The sequence below is a fragment of the Amyelois transitella genome, chromosome 8 (assembly GCF_032362555.1).
Source record: "Amyelois transitella isolate CPQ chromosome 8, ilAmyTran1.1, whole genome shotgun sequence".
NCBI lineage: Eukaryota > Metazoa > Arthropoda > Insecta > Lepidoptera > Pyralidae > Amyelois > Amyelois transitella.
Window position 1 is genome coordinate 5,405,889 of NC_083511.1, and position 18,588 is coordinate 5,424,476.

Here is an 18,588-nt window from a genome sequence, read left to right on the forward strand (position 1 = left end):
ATTTAGTATAATTATTTTTATGTCTTTCTATCCCAACATGTCATAGGTCATACACGTATTATTGAAAGTGCATATTGTCTCATATTAAAAAAAGTAGTTTATCAAATTTTATAAAATAAGTTGTTCATGTGTATGTATGTTATGTTCATCATGTGATGAATTTTTCTCCAATGACAATATTCTGCAATCTTTACGCCTACTAGATTCATTGTAAACATAGTTTTTTTATATGTGCCATATTTTACATTTATTTTTTAAAATTTAAATGGATTCAAATGGCGATAATAAACGATCTGATTGGAAATTTTGGAAAGTATCACCTTTGGCTATGCATCCTAATATTTCCGAACAAGTTTGGAGCGGCGTTTCACCAAATGTCTATAATATTTTTGGCACCGCCTCCCGTGTACCTGTGTCCCAACAATAAGACTTGTTGTGATGATCCAGTGTATGATAGGACCCAGTATATGAGAACCATTGTGACAGAGTGGAACCTCATTTGTGGACGAGCTTGGTTAAAAGATTTGACTCAAATGGCCTTCCAGTTTGGTGTGCTAAGCGGAAGTTTGTTATTCGGAATTGCATCAGACAAGTTGGTACAATTTTCCTTCAAAGATAAAGCACAAAAATCTAAAAAAGGAAAATTAAGATTTCTCTTAATTTGTTTCTTAATTTCAACTTATTGGTCCTATACAATACAAGCTACAAATTATTTAGGATGTAGGCTTCGGAAAATCTCAAACATGAGCTAAAATATCGGTTGATGCAGCTTGACTGTAGTACTTATATTTACTGCAGTCCAGATAGAATAACTGAATCATAATGGCTGTAAAATTGCGTTAATAGTGACATTATGTGGTTCTTTCCATAAATGCAAGTCACGTGTAGCCGGACATACATACATATATTTTGTCACGTCTATATCCCTTGTGGGGCGCACAGAGCCAACAGCCGCGAAAAGACTGAAAGGCCACGTTCAGCTCTATGGCTTTATGATGTGCAATCAAAGGTGAACTTCGACTACCTTAATCTGTCTATTACTTAAAAAAGGGAAATGTTATTTTGCCTAAAAATTATAGGTTTCATAAGGTTTTCTATGGTTATCCAAGCTTATAATTATGATTGTTCAAATAAATGATAATTGCGATCAATCACAATTACAGGTACGGCAGACGTCCAACCTTAATAATCTCCGTCATATTGGAAGTATTCAGCGGGATCATGACAAGTTTTCTCCCCAATTACTGGAGTTTCACCGTCGCTCGGATGTTTTTGGGTATCTCCGTAGGTGGCCTCATGGTAGTGGGATTCGTCCTTGTGATGGAATACGTGGGCAAATGCCGAGATACGGTGGCTGCGTTATACCATGTGCCGTTCACCGTCGGATACATGCTCTTAGCTTTATTTGGATATTTCATTCGAGATTATGTGATTCTTCAATTAAGTATATCTGCAGTAAATATTATTTTACTAGTATATATTTGTCTATTACCAGAATCTCCTAGATGGTTATTAGTAAAAAATAAAACGGTGAGAGCTATACAACTATTGGAACATGTCGCAAAAATGTGCGTATATCTACTTTGATTTGTTACATATCTGCTATTTTATGATAAATTCATCATTTGTTGTTTTCTTTTTCTCTTGTTGCAGTAATAATTTACCTACCGGTGATATTGCACAGAAGATTGAATTATATCAGCTTGAACACATTAGACAAAAGCGTGGAACATTTATCGATTTATTTAGAACACCAAATTTAAGGAGGAACATATTGGTCATGTCTTTTACTTGGCTGGTTTGTAGCTACTGCCTGTACGGTGTCACCTACTATATCAGTCACTTGGCTGGAGATGTTTATATCAATGTGATCGCTAGTGGGGCTGTCATATTCATGGGCTGTTTTATTGTTATACCTATGATGAAATTTATGAACAGAAGGACGTCACTTGTAATTACTCATGTGCTCAGTGGTGTCTGCCTATTGGTTATAGCCGTCATTCCCGATGGCCACGTGTCTGTTGGCTTTGGCTGTCTTGGTCTTTTATTTACACAAATAGTTTTTATAATCGGATATTTGTATTGTTCGGAAATGTTTCCCACAGTAGTTCACAACGCTGCAATCGGTATATGTTCAATGATGGCACGTGTGGGCTCAATGTTAGCGCCTTTTGTTGCGGATTTCGGAGAGTTCGGGGAATGGTGTGCTCCTGTCGCATTTGGAATCATGCCCTTAGTAGCTGCAGCGCTTGGCTTATTATTGCCAGAAACAAAGGGCTGTGAAATGATGTTGACAATAGAAGAAGGCGAAGCATTGGGTGCAAGACCAACAAGAAGACCAGAAACAAATGAATCTATTGGAATAACTTAGATAAATAATGTTGTAAGATGTAAAAAAATATACATAATTACCTATTATCTACCTATAACTTTGCTATGAAAATCACACAGATTGACAGTTTTTGTTTGTTTCGATATGCCGATACTTACTTTACCAAACTTTACCAAACAGTATTCTTATAAACATTTAGAGTAGAAAAGGAGATTAAATCGATTACAGCTATTTATAAAAAAACATCTTTTTTGACAAAACTGAAGAACTTCTTGCGGCCTTTTAGCTCAGAAGCAGAACATTGTAAATGTAGCTAGAAAAGTCAATATATTATTTGTTTTTAACCTCTTGTGTTATAATTTCAAAAGTGTGATTAATTTAAAAAAAGTGTTATGTTAGGTAAAATGGTTTAGTGGGTCATGTAAGGGTTCTAAGCCGGAGCCTTTGCTAAGGCTTCTTTACCTTCCCCATCAGTTCGAGTCCGCGTCGTCATGGCGGCGGGGCTCTTGCTCTGTTTCGCGTGGTACTTTACAATTATAGCGGGTAAGAGATTCCTAATACCTGAGTTAAGTGAAATTGTGCAAAATATAGGTTTAAAGATTGAAACTATTCTTTAAAATATTGCCTTGTCATGATTTATTTTGTCTGATATTTTATTTGTAGAAATAGTTCACATGATATAGAAAAACGTTAAGGGTAAATGACATGTCATGCATATGGTTTGAAATCTAATCTTGTATATATATTTTTAATAATAATAATTTAATTGCATAATATATCTTATATATGACATGTAAATTTTTTTATAGACTGGTAAGATTTTGTAAGCGTCTTAAGATAAAATTATTTCCTATTCTAAAACTATTATCATTTCAGGATTTTATATGCTTTATTGCCCTGTAATGTATATAATGTTTATCAATCATAAACTGTACAGAAAAGTTGTAGACGCACTATTTGCACTATGGGAATTATATCCAGTGGTAAGCAATACCTACTATAGAAAATCATAAGATTAAGCTGCCACTTGTAGAACCAAAGCATAATAAAATAAAGCCTTAAGCAAAGATATAACTCTCATAATATCCGTATCATTGATTTACAGGCTCTATTTCAGTGTTTCTTTAAAACTCACTTACATCATTTTGGAGATTACGTAGATCCAGATGAGAACACCATCATAGTAATGAACCACAGGACCAGGGTCGACTGGAATTACGTATGGATCGGGCTATATCACGCCACTCATGATCCCACTGGAGAAGTCTGTATTTGTAAGGAACCGCCTGATAAATTTAAAAATAGTCGAGATATATTCGACAGAATTTCTGGAGGGATATCAAAAATTAAATTTGTTTTGAAAGATGAGCTAAAAAATGTACCAGCGATGGGTAAGTAGAAAACATAAATTTTGATAGGCTGCCTGGTTGACAAAACAACCCAGTCATTTAGATACTATTACGTCAAATAAGTTTCATTTGCCCCACTTCGTCTAATATTATGCCAATAATATCAATCAAAGTGGGACATAGCGACTATAGCCATAATGAGAAAGTTGCGTTACGGTGCAAAAACGTTGATTGCTCTGTCATTATTCATTGCAGGTTGGATCATGCAACTGAATTTCTTCTTGTACGTGAAACGGGATTGGCGGGAGGACCAGTTAAACATGTTGCAATTTGTCGAATATTACAAAAAGTTAAAGTACCCATGCAGACTGGTGCTTTTCCCAGAAGGTACAGATTTAAGTGAGGACAATAAACGCCGCAGCGACAAGTTTGCGGCTGCAAATAATTTACCAGTAAGAATATGAACACTTTAAGATAATATTTCATCTTTTTGTATGTTAACTTCTCTTTCACTTTTAGGACAGTAATTTTAATAAGATCAGTAGCAAATAATTTACTGCAATGGTCACATAAGACTCTTTCATATAAGAAAACACCATAAAAACCAAAATCAATTTGACTATAATGAACCAAATTGTAATCGCACTTACCTAATTAAATTTCTTAAATGCTAGCACAAATATATGAGCGATCAAATAGGCTTCCTAAAACTATTTTATTTATTACAGAAATTAGAATACGTGCTCCATCCACGCACTACCGGGTGGGTCGCACTGTGCTCAGCTCTCCGGGGCTCCGGATTGAACTCTGTGTATGACGTCACAGTTGCATATGACACGCCGGCCCAAACAGAAGCCGATTTATTGCGTGGCTGCATCCCCAAACATGTTTATTTTTATTTTAAAAAGTAAGCTACTGTGCAATTTTTTTCTCAATAAATTTTCGCTAATAACATTATAATTTTTAGTTCGATGACTGGGAAATATTGTGTACATTTTTGAACACTATCGACTGCGTATTTGATTTATCTTTAGATACAAGCATAGATATTCACCAATCACATCTATATCTTTAACCATTAATATCATTTAATTCATTCTATAATATATGTGTATTTATATCTTATCTTCTATTATATTTCAGATATTCCATTGAACAACTGCCTGAAGATGATTTAGCATTAAAAACATGGCTCAATAATAGATGGAGTGAGAAAGAAATAAGCCTCAAAAACTTCCATAAAAATGGTTAGTAAAAAAAATATTGTTTTGAAAATAAAATTCTTATTTAATCAAATTATTTAACCATCTTTTTATATGTCACCAGGTAAATTTTTGGATTTAGTCTCCAATAAAACTCCCAAAGAAAGAGGACCAAGATCTTTGCGGAAAGCCAAGCTGGCTTTCCTGTTTTGGACCATAATAGACATTGTTTTTATATGGGGAATATTTAATAGTGTTATACTTCAATTTTGGGTTACGTATCATAGTCTTACTTTAGTATTTGTTACTTGGAAGTTTGGTGGATTTCAAAATGTTCAATGCAAACTTTTGCAAAAGCTAAAAATTTAATATAGGAAATTAGGTAATCTAATATTTTGTAAATAAACATATTAAATTTGTGAATTCTCCACAACGCCAAAGAAACGTTAATAAAAATAGTTTTGTAAGAACATACACTAGCATAAATTATAGGTATGAATACTCTGAACCTTTAATATAGCTTTACATAGTGGTCCAAGGATCCCTCCTTGGACAAGGATACCGCAACAATATAAAGTATAATACGATGGTGATAAACTGTTCTATCTAGAGCTGGATCACACAGGTAAGTCGAAAGGATATGATTTCTATACTCAGACACACTATTAAACAGGGAAAGAATGGGTAAGACTAAAAGATTAGACAACAAGAACGAATAACGGGTAAGATATAACAATAAATTATAAATGTATTTTGTTGAACATCTTTTCTTCTGTTAAATTACCTTCAAAACAATATTTAAGTACTAAGGTACTTGCACTAAGTTGCAACGTTTATTTAGATATGTTGCATAAAAGTTGCACTAAGAGTTATTCTTATCAGCATGTAATTAAAAATCTAAACTTCATTATTAACTATTTCACACATTAAATTTGTTTGAAATAATTAAAAAGGGTGATGTTTTTAGTCTCTGGAAGTAAAGTATTTAACAAAGCTGCAATAATCTCAACTGCACTAAAAATTTATATCGAAATGAAATCTGTCTGAACATTTACTATAAATGGAGCAACAAAGTCTCCTATTCTACCAAATATTGAACAAAACCCCATTGCAGAATTCCTTATACTAGTTGGAAATAATTCTGAAGTATAGATATAAAGTAATATAAATGCAGCAAAGGCGCCTGTTTGTCCTAATATAGCAAATAATAATGATTTTGATTGTCGGTTTTGAAGACCAAATGCAAGTAAGAGAAATGATATTGCTGCTGAATTAAAACAAAAGAATAAGCTGACTTTTCTCTTAAGAAATTGAGCATGTTATCAATATTAACGTTATTGTTTAACTACCAGCAGATATCATGAAATTGAGGTAAATGTTCCCCTGCAAAACTCCAATATATTGATTAACTCCGTGGAATATAAGAGAACAAAACATCCAAAGAAGTGACGTTATTAAGGTGTTCATCCTGATTTTTGAAGTTCTGAACAATTCTATGTAAGATACAGGATAGTGCTGTCATGTCGATTGCAATTGTTTCTATTTCGTCTGTAATAGAGTCTTCTAGTATTATTTTGTAAGTTTGTTGTATATTTCTGAAGAAATTTCTGAATTTCCATGTGAGAACATGGGCACACATTTGTTTTACGTATTTTCATATCCTTCATCCAAACAAGTGTAATTTATAATTGGCATGACAAATACCACATTACATAACTGCAAATCTGTCGGATAACGTCCTAGAAGCACGAGAAACTATATTCAAGATTGGTATTTTCCGAATTTCCCTATCGCAGTTTCTATGACATCATCTGAAGACATGGTGAATGTAGTTTTTAAATAAAGGTACAGGTAGGTACTACTACAGTAGCGCGATAAAATTTAAAATGATTTGACTTTTCTTGGATCAAATTTATTGACAATACTTTGATTTTAAAGTTTAGTAAACAGCCTACGTCAAACCAAAATAGAGTTTTATCATCGTTTACTGATGAACTTCGGAATCTATGATTAACATTATGTCTAAGATTGCATTAAAATGATATCAGAGATAAATATAAAACTTGTTTAAACCGTAGGTATTCACATTGTGCATTTCGCATGCTTACTTAGTTGTCTTGTCAATGTTAGTTTCATTGTTTTTTATTTCTGTGATAGCATTCTTCGGTCCTTCAGTTTGTTCAATTGAGTTTAGCAATATTATATCTTTTGTTTCTGGAAGTAAATAACATAGAGAAGCTGCAGCAAAGGCTACGCCGCTGAAAATCAAAATGGAGGCCCACTCTATGCCTAAGTTTACAACAAAAGGTGCTATGAAACCACCAAATCTGCCGAACATGGATGCAAATCCTAAAGCAGTGTTTCTGATTATAGTTGGGAATACTTCGGAAGTGAACAAATACACTTGAACGAAGGAAGTATAAGCGCCTATAAGCCCTATTATGGCAAAAGTTAGTGTAAGTGCTTCTATGTTATTTGGAATGAAAATAAAAACAAGTAAAGACAAACCGGCAATACTGAAACTGGTTACAATACTGACTTTACGTTTTAAGTGCAATGTCGCGAATACTACAATAATTAATCCAGGGATCAAACTAACTGCTGAGAGCATTACATTCAGGTAAATATTCCCTTGTAAACGTCCAATGTATTGGTTGACGCCAAAAAATGTGTGCGAACAAAACATCCATATGAATGCTGTAATTACAGTATAAAATCTGATTTTAGGCGTTTTAAATAGGTCAACATATGAAGCTGGTTTTTTGCTTTCTCGCATAGTTTCTTTTTCCATTTCTTCAACGATGCTTTCGATGTTTTCAGTGGTCTTGTTATTCCTAGAAACAATTTAAAGTTGAAATGAAAGATATATTTACATAGTAATGTAAAAAAATTCATTCAAAGAATCATTTTGAAAATATGAAATGACTACACAAAAATATGCTATACTCACTTTTTAGCTATTAGTTTAAGAAGCGTTATGGCTTCATTTTTCTTGCCCACAGTAATCAGCCAACGAGGAGACTCAGGTATCAGCCAATAATAAGATATGACTGCAAGCCAGGGAACCGAAGTCACTAACTGAAGAGTCCTCCATTCTCTTACATAGAATGCTATGATTGGTAATATAAAGTATCCCACAATAAATGATATTTCATGTAGTCCAATAACGTATGGTCTAAATGATTTACCACAAAATTCTATAAATAACACATAGCCGCACAACATTGTCCCTCCCACAGCGGTTCCAATTAAAAAGCGACAGACCAGAAACATCCAAAATTCTGGGACTAAACCGGAAATTGCGACGAATGCCGCTTCAAGAAATAGGGACAGAAGCACGGCAAGTTTACGTCCATATCTGTAAAGGAACAATATAAACCAATGAAGTGCACACATGAAATAGTATTTATTATTTACGATAATGACAGAGCTAATAGTCACAAGAAGTGAAGGCAACGTTTAGCTGGATGGTTTACTGATAGAATTGAGATTCAGAGAAGACCGAGTAAATTTAAATAATAAGTTTTTCCGAATGACTTTTACAATAAATGTCTGAATTGTCTGTTATAATTTGGCTTTATTATTAAGGGCAATATGTATACGCGAGAAAGCATAAGACATGAAAAAATATATATCTTTGGTGCGTTTATGGTAATTAAATAAATATAATATGTATTAATAATGCCGTGTGGTGTCCGGCACTTTAAATACAACCACTCCATATCCTTCCCACGGATGCCTATAAAAAGCGACAAAGGAATTTTCAATTTAAATCTCAATTCAATTATAAAGCCATATAGCTGAACGTGGCCTTTCAGTCTTTTCAAGACTGTTGGCTATTCTACCCCGCAAGGAATAAAGACGTAGCAATATGTATGTATGCATATATGTGTTTAAATGTAAATGAATATACCTGTCCGAGATTTGACCAAACACCAGGCTACCAGCTAATATTCCAATTTGCATTATGGATTGTGCCAAACTTGCCAGGTATACTCTGTCACAAATAAGATTCCATTCCGTCACAACTGAACTAACTATAGTACTCTGGTCATATTTTGGGTGTTCACACGGGCAATGATTGGTTATATTCACAGCACTATCCTGACACTCGTATTCAACTCCTGGTAGAAGGAAAACTACAATATTCAACTGAAATTCCGTTGGTAAACGTCCAATTGAAATCAGAAACAATATCCATGTCTGGTACTTCCCAAAGCGGCCTATAATTTTTTCTATACCATCTTCGGTTGTCATAACGACTTTATAACTTTCTCTCACTCACTTTTTCTTTTGCGTAGTTAATCAGATTGTGATTTAGCTTACGATCAAATAATATAAAAGTACCTAGATTTATTAATTTAAAATAAATTGTATTCGTTTTGTACGACTGTTTCACAGGCTAGCCAATTTTAATGAAAGACAATGCGGTAATCAGGTAATTATAATGTGCCGAGTTAGACAAACCATCAGTAGTAAATTTATCTTTATGGTTTGGTACTTATTTGATAAACCTTAAAACAGATAAACTGCAATATTTATTATGAAATATTTCACACACGTATGATCACGTGTCTATTTTATTTTCTTTTCATTCGTCATATAATATTTTTAGCAATGGTTACGGTATGTACCATTGTATGACATTATCATAATGTTGTTATTGGCGACACTGGCTTTCTGTATCTTTTTCCGTGCATTTTCCTACTTATAAAGTACTAGCTGTGCCCGCGACTTCGTCCGCGTGTAATAGTTATTTTGGGCATCATTGAAGCCCTCAAGGATAAATAATTTTCCCCTTTTTTTTCACATTTTCCATTATTACTTCGCTTCCTCGATAAATGGTCTATTCAACACAAAAAGAATTTGAACCAGTAGATCCTGAGATTTGCGCGTTCAAACAAACAAACTCTTCAGCTTTATAATATTAGTATAGATTTAACACCGTTCGTTTGACTGTTTATGCCCAATAATGTAGCATCACCATATAAACTATACGTGTGAACAAAATTTATTTCGAAACCTAAACCGATAACCCGTTTGTTAGAGGTAGGTACGAACTTGATGTAAGAAACCCTTAAAAGACGAAGTAAAAAAAACAATATTTTTTGGTACAAGTTATATTAAATGTAAATTATCACAGCCTATACACATATCCATATCATCAAAAGTCTTTACATTCATTAAAATATACAAAAAACGTATACAAATAGTTTTGTTCTCTGTATTTTATAAGAGCTACGAAAATCATTACTGGTATACGATGCATAATACGTTCCAGTAGGCAAAACTCACACAATGTTTGTTCTACCTAATATCAATTGAGAACACAGGAACACAAGGAATACTTTGAGATAATATTAATCAATTAGCCTCTATGTAACTTCAACTAGCTATTTCACATTTTTTCCTCTCCTTCCTCTAAAGTGTCGGGTAGCTTTTTGCCGCGTGTATCAGGGAGTATGACACAAAGTCCTGCACCAATAAGAGGTACTATTCCGAAGGCTAAAGGCGGTAACCACGGGCTTGTGCGTGACAGCGTTGCAACGAAAGGAGCTACCATAGATCCTATTCTAGCTATTGTTGATGATAATCCCACTCCTGAGTTTCTTACGACCGTTGGGAATAATTCTCCAGCGTATAAATATACAGTCGCGAAAGATATACTCATTCCCCACAGTCCAAGGCATCCAAGTGTTAAGTGACTTGCTCCTGAGTGCGGGATTACAATGATTAGAAGACAGCTGATGCCAGTGATGCAGTTAGAGCTGATCAATGTGATCTTGCGACCAAGTGCTCGATTGGCATAGATGGAAATCAGGGTTCCAGGAACCTGAAATTATAAAAGAAACAATTAAGTTGACAAAAATAAAAACTATATGTAAAATATTATGTTATTTTTCCGAAATCAAAGTGATGTTGAGAATCACACATTAATTTATCATTCATATTTTCTTGGACACAGTACTAGTAAAGTCACTCTTTTCTTTACCTGTATAGCAGCTGAAATGGCGACGTTTGTGAATATGTTCCCAGAGACATGACCGATGTACTGTGACACCCCGAAGAAGCACAGGCCACAAACGAACCAATTAAAGCAGATGGCGATGGTGCGTGCGCGCAGACGGGGTGTTCGAAACAACGCCAAGAAAGATGCGTGTTCTTCTTGCTTATTGCTGACTTCCACTACCATCTTCTGAGTGGATGAAGCGATATTCTCTGTTGGCCTGCCGTTTCTATAAATAAGAATATTACGTGATATATTGGATATGTTACTCCATTCCTTTATGCATGTCACATGTAGATCATAGTTTCATCGTAATAATTTTATTGTTTTGATTAAGAATCTTAAATGATTTGTACCAGTAAGAAAACAACATCCGAACATTATTTTTTTTTAGTAATTGGATGAATGGATTTTTTTTATGTGCTGGTAAAATTCAGTCAAAATAAGATTAATATTATGGATGTAACCATAGGACGTTACGTTATAAAATAACAAATGGAAATGCTTTCTGGGATGTTCAATATCCGTTGTCAATTGTAACTATACAAAAATGACCGCCAAAGTAGTTCTTCAAGTAATAGATAAATGGTCTAAAGTGGTATAAACTAAAAAAGAAATTGTTCATAAATATTACCTTTTAGCCGCATTTTCCATAATTTTTACAGCTTCGTCAGTTCTTCCTGCAGTCAAAAGCCATCTTGGCGATTCTGGTAATAAGAAGTAATAACTCAGGAATAGAATTGACGGTAGAGATATAGCCAGCTGGAAGTGATGCCAGTCACGAATGAAGTATCCGAATAGCGGCAATGTCAGGTGTCCCAAATTAAACGGTATTTGATAGATAATCCCAACAGTTTCTCTATATTTTGCCCCAATCAACTCCATGGTCAGAACAAAACTGGTCACCATAGTGCCTCCAGTAGCCACAGCTAGCAAAAATCGCAATGTTGTGAACATGTACCAGTTGACTGAATAAGATGTTGTAACTCCAGATATAAGTTGAAGGAAAACAGCAGCAAGGAAAGGCACGCGTCGCCCGTACCTGTAAAAAATTAGGATGTTGTGAGGAATTCTAATGATATAAAATATTCGGATTTACATTTCAGCACTTTAATATTACTTTCTAAATTAGTAGGTATTCTAAGTAATAATTTTCATGCCGTGAATAGTTGCCGTATTTTTAACAGTTGGCTGCCTAACTGACACCAACAGTGTTTAAAAGCCCCCACTTGGGTGTTAGTACACAATAGTTGTACTGTTTTTCAAAATTTTGTCAGGAGCTAATTAGATCCAAGAATCTTTAATAAAACTTATTAATGTAGGTATATACCACTCATCCACGCATGCTGTGGCTTTTTTACTGTATAACGAAAAATTATATAAAGCCATATATTTTATTAAAATTGATTCAGTAGTGTCGTTCATCAATAATAAAATCTCGTGTTCAAATGTATGCTATATGAACACAAGATTTTATATATATTTGATAGTAGTAATCGCATTTAATTTATTTCACATTTATGTCTCATTACCAAAGCATAAATCAGTAAACCAACCACAATAATTCGTATTTTAAGAAATATAAATGGGACAATGGCCTGTTAGAGAACATTTTCTAAAGTAATACGTCCGGAACCCCAGCGTGATTTAACTTGTTAAATCGACCGCAGGATGTGCCAATTTATTCAGAATACCAATAAATTTAGATGCACCGCGGCCCACGTGAGTATTTTTATGAGATACTGACCTATCGGATAAATGACCGAAGACCATATTTCCGACGAGGATGCCCAACATGAAAACTGTTTGCGTTAAATTCTTCAGCCATTCTCTGTCGCATACTAAATCCCATCGCGATACTATCGTTTCTTGGAAAGTACTTCGATCGTATTCGTAATGTGTACAGTTGGCATGGCAAACATTGTCAAAGCTGGTGGTGTTTATTTCTTCCACCTGGCATGTGAAGTTCATCGGAGGTGCAAGAAATATGATGCTCATTTGGTGCCAGGCCACCGGGAACTTCACCAAGAATACGACGAAACACACCCATATCTGCCATTTCCCGATAGCGCCAATGGCCCTCGTTAAAGGATCATCGTTCGCTTTTTGATTTTCAGCGTCTGTATTTTGATTCTCTAACACTGGAAAAAATAAATAGTTTATTAAAAATTTATTCATAGTTTTTAATCGCAGTTAACGATGATTACTAGTTACAAGAAATTTAGATAGAAGATATTATTAAGGTAAGACAGTATCTTTTAAAGTTGAAAATACTAGCAAAAACTACTATATTGTTATATGGGTTATGTAGTCCCGTTTTCATCCGGGGGCACTGCTTTGCCCTAAGATAATGTTAATTATTATACAATTCTTAGAAATCTACCAAATTTGTAACAGATAACTTGGTGCTTGATAATGGAATTTCACAGTAGAGCAGGACAAAGTTTAACTGGAAAGTAATGTGCACACAGGTCAACATGCGGGATCAAGCTGCGTTTGTTGTGATCATCTGTACATCATTCACGCACGCATGTTTACTGGCTAGGTCTAGAAACGTAAGCTTACAGAATTGTTTTTCTTAAGTTAATACGTAGATAGATAAAACTATGACATAATGATTTATTTTATAAAAAATATATACATAAATTACTTGATTAAACGCAAGTGTTTTTGGAAATCGGTTGTTCTGAAATTGCGTGACTTATTTTCAAATAGTCTTTTTGCTCTCAAACGCAGTAAACTAGTAATCATTTTAATATCTTAATAAATACGGGTATGAAATCCATTTCATTTAAACATTGTTCGACATTGAATTGTTAACTGTTTTATATTGTTGGTAATAATATATTTTTTTCTACTGAATGACTTACTTTCTGGTTAAATTGATTTTTTATTCGATATATATTCATTCAAGATAACGGATCATATTATTTATAGAGGGTGATGAGGTTGAAGTTTCTATCTACGGTCGTCTGAACATATCCGTTGTTCCGGCCAAGTATATGACTGTGGTGGTGTTTATACAATATCATGTTTCTAAGTGCATGTCACACGAAGTTCACACGTGCTGATAGTTTCTTGATTACGTGAGACATCGCGTCATAGGTTTTATACTTCAATTGTACATTTTCCTACTACTCATAATACGTACTAACATACTTATTATAAAAACAATAATGCATTTTTATGATAAACACAAAAGTACACTGCGAAAGTACCTTATATGTTACTACCATGGCGTACATTAAAAAACAGTGAGGTTAATTGATGGATTTTGCTATTATTCTATGATAGTAGAGATTGATTTAACCAAGCTAATCGAAATAGTATGTAACGATGATGAATATGTCTCTATATGTTCCCCGTTATAATTATAGCTATCGTCGTAAAAAAAAGATAATGCATGGATAAATAGGTTAAATAAAAAAGAAAATCACCAAAAACATCATTAATGATTTGACCAATTAACTGAATAATCAAAATTGAGATGTTAAGTGTAGATTTTTACAGCAATCTTTGAATACTAAAGTTAAAAGAAACTCTATAGCAAATGCATAAGGTTGAAACGTAATTGGAACCGTTGGGTTTATCATTGGGCCAGTATACAATGGAACTTAACCCCTGATTCACCCACGATAGCTGGGCGAGTGATAGCGCGGGAGCAGAGCCTGCGTGTCGCGGATTCGCGGTCACCCAGCCTTATCGCTCTTGTTCTGAGACGGCCAAGCCTCCATTTGATAACATGCCGATATATGGTTAAACTAAGTAATGTCTGTAGGTAAATATTAAACATTGAAAATAATCAAAATAAACACATTTTTATTATCATTATTTGGATATTTTTATTCGTATAATAAATTTTTGTTACGTAAATATTATGCCAAATAGGCCGATTTTTTAATTAAAAAACCGGTGTACTTATAATATTCGTACGAGTACAAATCAATGTGTAAAATCTTCCGTTTGTGTGTGACCAAGTGCTTTACTGACAGACAACTTACATTTTACATGATTGTATATTCTTCCATATTCCCATGGGAACATAATCACAGCAAGCGGTGTAGCGAGCGTTTTCGTAACATTAGTTTGTTTTTCAAGACGTACTTATATCGTTGTAAACGACCAGTTAAAACCTATATTCGGTTTTAGATAATAAGTATATACATATGTTCAGTTAGCGATAACACGCTCGGTTAAAATTTGGTCGTTATTGTAAAAATAAAAATGTTGTTGATAAGAGAATGATAATGCTTAAACATTTATAGCTGTAAGAATAAATGCTAAGCTTAAATTACAAGACTTGCAATTCTTTTTTCTAAATACCAAATCAAGAACAATATATCTGAAAAAATAATCTGTAACGCAGCAAAGAAAATAAATTAAGTATGTGTAGTGTCAAGCTGCGTTTCTTTCCGCGCATATTATTAAAACCAATTAAGAGGATGACAAAGCTATTTTTTATTCGATGGACAAGCAGTCTCCTTTTGACCTCAATTCAAAGCCAGCTAGTTAAATGTAGTAAAGTGGCCTTGCAGTTCTGAGCATCGGCTCTGTTTACCCCGTAAGGGATAGGATGTGATATGTATATGTTTATAATTACGATCCAATATGAGTTGGATTTCCCTGAAAATAAGTTGCGGAGGTCAAATGAGAATTTCTTCGTGAAAAACCTGACTCACCCAATCCAGGCTCGTGGTCGTAAAAGCACACCCCGGCACAAAGCACACATTTACTCAACATAACTGGGATTAACGCCAGGAGAAAGAAAATATGTATATATGGGTTAGTAATTAAGTTAATAACAAGTTTTTGATAAACTTACAAATATTTAAAGTAAATTGATTTGTTTCTTTCTAAGTAAGTTTTACTTTTAGTATGTTTCTGGGGTTTCACGACGCAACCTCTTTACGCTTTGATTGAATTGTAATAATGGAAAATTACATTTGCTCGCCGGCCATTAACCTCGTGCACTATCATTTTTAATGTAGTTCCCAGTATTTCTCATATTATTAGGTATGTTTCTCGTATCTTATATTTTTAGAAAAAAATATGTGAGGCACATAGTAGATTTAAATACATAATAATATAATATAACAATTTTAATGTTTCTAAATGTTTAAAATGTTTTTATTTCTGTATGTCTATTTAATAAATATAAGGTAATATATTTTTTTAAGTTGTCATAACATTATATATTATGTGCCTATTTAAAAGATGAAAGCTTGTTAAACTTGAAAAATCAAATTTTATATTTAATTTTTCATAAAAAATATCGTTGTCGCTTTTGATAGTAGATTACATTTAAAATTGACTGTAGGGACTGTGATCAAGTTTTATCCTAATATAAGTATATTAAATTATAGTTTTCTTATTATAAATATAATAAAAATGTTCAATACAAGTACCTACTTATCTAAGCGAGATATCAAGCACAAGGTGATGACTTTTAACATACTTATTGGGATTTGTTCCGGATGTAAAATAGTTTACTAAAATCATACTTGTAAGAAGTACGGACAAACCCGTTTACACATGCAATAAATATAGATAACGAATTGATGATGAAACTTTGTGAAAATTTACATTTCTCGAGTGGAAAACAATCATCAATATCAATTTATTGCAGAGGTCAAATTGTATTTTAATATTGATCACCCTATTTTTACGATTCGGCCATAAACATACTTGTAATAACTTCGTATGAAGTGATATAGCTTCAATAGCTACTTACTTGAAAGCTTAAAAAGCTCGATTTGCTAAAAAAATTATATATTGCTTCAAACCATGTGTGAAATTTAAAGATTTTGTTTACGAAGGAACTTTGTACTCGTAGGACTGTTAGGTAATATTCATTCAAATCTGTTCATACATTTTAAATCTTACGAATACGAAACTTGCGAGTTTTTAACCAAAACACCTTATGCTTAAATTGTAAGATTGTCACATGCATGGGTACTTAGTAGGTAAATGGATTGTTATTAAAAAATATCATATGCAGCAGCCACAACAAAATATTCAAGTAAATGGTATCAAAATTGGTTGAATATTTATCCGAGGTTTATTCAAATTTTTTCTCAACTTCATAATATGACCTCTGTTAACTCCATAGCTTTTGCCCCTAATCGAAAAAAAGGGAAATCTTTGGAGAATACCTTTAGAACAAATACTTATTTATAGTTTATTCATCGCAAGCTTTGATATCTAAATTCCATTCTACGACTCCAAAACAATAACACTTATAGGTAGGTAAGCTATAAAAATATTCACTGAAAAAAGATAAAACATGATTGTTTAATAGTTTGTAAACTAATAATTACTAAATTAATGCTTAGAACCCATTACCATGTCATTGATAATGTTTAGTAAACATTAATACAAGTTGCAAATTATCAGTAAACGGGAGCAAAGACGACTTCCTGGGAGATGTGGATCAAGGACAAGACAAGATCAAGTCATTTTATCTTATCATTTTATATTATGCCTACATAACTGTCTTCCCGTTGGAGAAAACATGAGGAAGTCTTCCCTATTGATTTATTAGTAATCCTAACTTACCTACCATATTATTATAACAAAGATACTTAAAAATACTTGTATTTCGTTCGTAAAGAATAAATGTGCAACAAATTTTACGCCAGAAATAAAACTAAGTAATAAGACGAGAGAAAAGTTGTATCTATACTTTTAGTTCTAATATAATTCTAGTTATATAAACTAGTCCCAACATTATTATATACTAGAGGACGCCCGCCACTTTGTCCGCATTGAAACCCTAGCAATCCCGCGGGAACTCCGAGAAAAAAGTAGCCTATATGTTATTCTGGGTCTTCAGCTACCTACATACCAAATTTCATCGTAATCGGTTTAGTAGTTTTTGCGTGAAAGACTAACTAACATTCATCCTGACATACTCACAAACTTTTGCATTTTTATAATATAAATAGGATTACAGTAGGTGCCAATCATGAAATACGGAAATATTGTTATTTCAAAATTTCTCTACTTTTCATAACACAAGCAGTGTTAGTTTATAAAACATGACTGTGATTGTGTATGTATGAAATCAAAAACTAGTTTATTTTTTAAACAGAAAATGAAAAGTTAATAAAAAAAACAATAAAGTTTATATACCTACTTAGTTAAATCTTACCATAAAAAAATCAATATGTAACTGTAAACTTTCCTCTATATTTAAGCTTTAAGGTCTAAAAAGTTTTTGAAATATGTTTCAGTTAAAATAAAATATAAAAACTATAACTATAGGTTACTTAGATTAGTATTAAATAGAATTTATTATATTACATTCAATATATAATATTCAGGTAAGACGTATGGTGGAAATATAAAAAAGTCACATAGAAAAATTAATTTTAATCAATAATTCAGCACTTACTTTTGTGTAATATTTCCGTTGAAACTCAACAAGTTTGATTATCACGAAGAAAATGGCACAAACTGAGATTTTATCGTCAATCGTGTGCCGTAGCGTTCAACGCCACGCTCTAACACGAATTGACGATCCTGAGAACGGCCACTGTATATAGATGACCATCTTTACCAAGCTGACACCCTCCGCTGTGACGACACATCAATCGAAAAACCTCTCAAACGTAACTCCCTCATTTACTAACGAAAATAGACCTTAACGCTTTAGATATAGCCACTGCCATTCACTAACACGAATTTACATTTCGTTAA

At 33.3% G+C, this 18,588-nt stretch overlaps 4 protein-coding genes across 4 annotated transcripts; 2 read left to right on the forward strand and 2 right to left on the reverse strand.

The window, feature by feature from the left end:
* The first annotated feature begins 124 nt into the window (after window positions 1-124).
* LOC106137110 (organic cation transporter protein) lies at window positions 125-2,401 on the forward strand. The gene is made up of 3 exons (XM_013337877.2): window positions 125-592; window positions 1,164-1,568; window positions 1,654-2,401. Exons 1-3 carry the CDS (start codon window positions 276-278, stop codon window positions 2,369-2,371), a joined length of 1,440 nt encoding a protein of 479 aa, XP_013193331.2. The 5' UTR covers window positions 125-275; the 3' UTR covers window positions 2,372-2,401.
* A 379-nt stretch (window positions 2,402-2,780) lies between these two features.
* LOC106137119 (lysocardiolipin acyltransferase 1) lies at window positions 2,781-5,957 on the forward strand. Its single transcript, XM_013337885.2, has 7 exons — window positions 2,781-2,875; window positions 3,209-3,315; window positions 3,438-3,723; window positions 3,937-4,133; window positions 4,410-4,588; window positions 4,825-4,928; window positions 5,008-5,957. The coding sequence occupies exons 1-7, from the start codon at window positions 2,824-2,826 to the stop codon at window positions 5,250-5,252; spliced, it is 1,170 nt and encodes a 389-aa protein (XP_013193339.1). The 5' UTR covers window positions 2,781-2,823; the 3' UTR covers window positions 5,253-5,957.
* On the reverse strand, window positions 5,925-9,342 carry LOC106137101 (organic cation transporter protein). The gene is made up of 3 exons (XM_013337867.2): window positions 8,797-9,342; window positions 7,834-8,241; window positions 5,925-7,717 (listed from the first exon to the last, which is right to left on the reverse strand). The coding sequence occupies exons 1-3, from the start codon at window positions 9,138-9,140 to the stop codon at window positions 6,988-6,990; spliced, it is 1,482 nt and encodes a 493-aa protein (XP_013193321.2). The 5' UTR covers window positions 9,141-9,342; the 3' UTR covers window positions 5,925-6,987.
* Window positions 9,343-10,001: 659 nt separating this feature from the next.
* LOC106135590 (organic cation transporter protein) lies at window positions 10,002-18,397 on the reverse strand. The gene is made up of 5 exons (XM_013335943.2): window positions 18,284-18,397; window positions 12,638-13,031; window positions 11,525-11,932; window positions 10,876-11,119; window positions 10,002-10,716 (listed from the first exon to the last, which is right to left on the reverse strand). Coding segments are annotated over exons 1-5 (1,482 nt in total). The 5' UTR covers window positions 18,285-18,397; the 3' UTR covers window positions 10,002-10,281.
* Window positions 18,398-18,588: the final 191 nt, after the last annotated feature.

What these genes read in the sequence shown, in the direction of transcription:
- LOC106137110 (XM_013337877.2), top strand. Translation starts at nt 276, where the DNA reads ATGGCGATAATAAACGATCTGATTGGAAATTTTGGAAAGTATCACCTT. An exon ending in TTCGGAATTGCATCAGACAA is followed by an intron (nt 593 to 1,163) that starts GTTGGTACAATT and finishes TCACAATTACAG; the next exon opens with GTACGGCAGACGTCCAACCT. An exon ending in TTGGAACATGTCGCAAAAAT is followed by an intron (nt 1,569 to 1,653) that starts GTGCGTATATCT and finishes CTCTTGTTGCAG; the next exon opens with TAATAATTTACCTACCGGTG.
- LOC106137119 (XM_013337885.2), top strand. Translation starts at nt 2,824, where the DNA reads ATGGCGGCGGGGCTCTTGCTCTGTTTCGCGTGGTACTTTACAATTATA. An exon ending in GTACTTTACAATTATAGCGG is followed by an intron (nt 2,876 to 3,208) that starts GTAAGAGATTCC and finishes TTATCATTTCAG; the next exon opens with GATTTTATATGCTTTATTGC. An exon ending in AAAAAATGTACCAGCGATGG is followed by an intron (nt 3,724 to 3,936) that starts GTAAGTAGAAAA and finishes TATTCATTGCAG; the next exon opens with GTTGGATCATGCAACTGAAT.
- LOC106137101 (XM_013337867.2), bottom strand. Translation starts at nt 9,140, where the DNA reads ATGACAACCGAAGATGGTATAGAAAAAATTATAGGCCGCTTTGGGAAG. An exon ending in TTTGGTCAAATCTCGGACAG is followed by an intron (nt 8,242 to 8,796) that starts GTATATTCATTT and finishes GTTCCTTTACAG; the next exon opens with ATATGGACGTAAACTTGCCG. An exon ending in CTTAAACTAATAGCTAAAAA is followed by an intron (nt 7,718 to 7,833) that starts GTGAGTATAGCA and finishes AATTGTTTCTAG; the next exon opens with GAATAACAAGACCACTGAAA.
- LOC106135590 (XM_013335943.2), bottom strand. An exon ending in TTCGGTCATTTATCCGATAG is followed by an intron (nt 11,933 to 12,637) that starts GTCAGTATCTCA and finishes AATTTTTTACAG; the next exon opens with GTACGGGCGACGCGTGCCTT. An exon ending in CCATTTCAGCTGCTATACAG is followed by an intron (nt 10,717 to 10,875) that starts GTAAAGAAAAGA and finishes TTATAATTTCAG; the next exon opens with GTTCCTGGAACCCTGATTTC.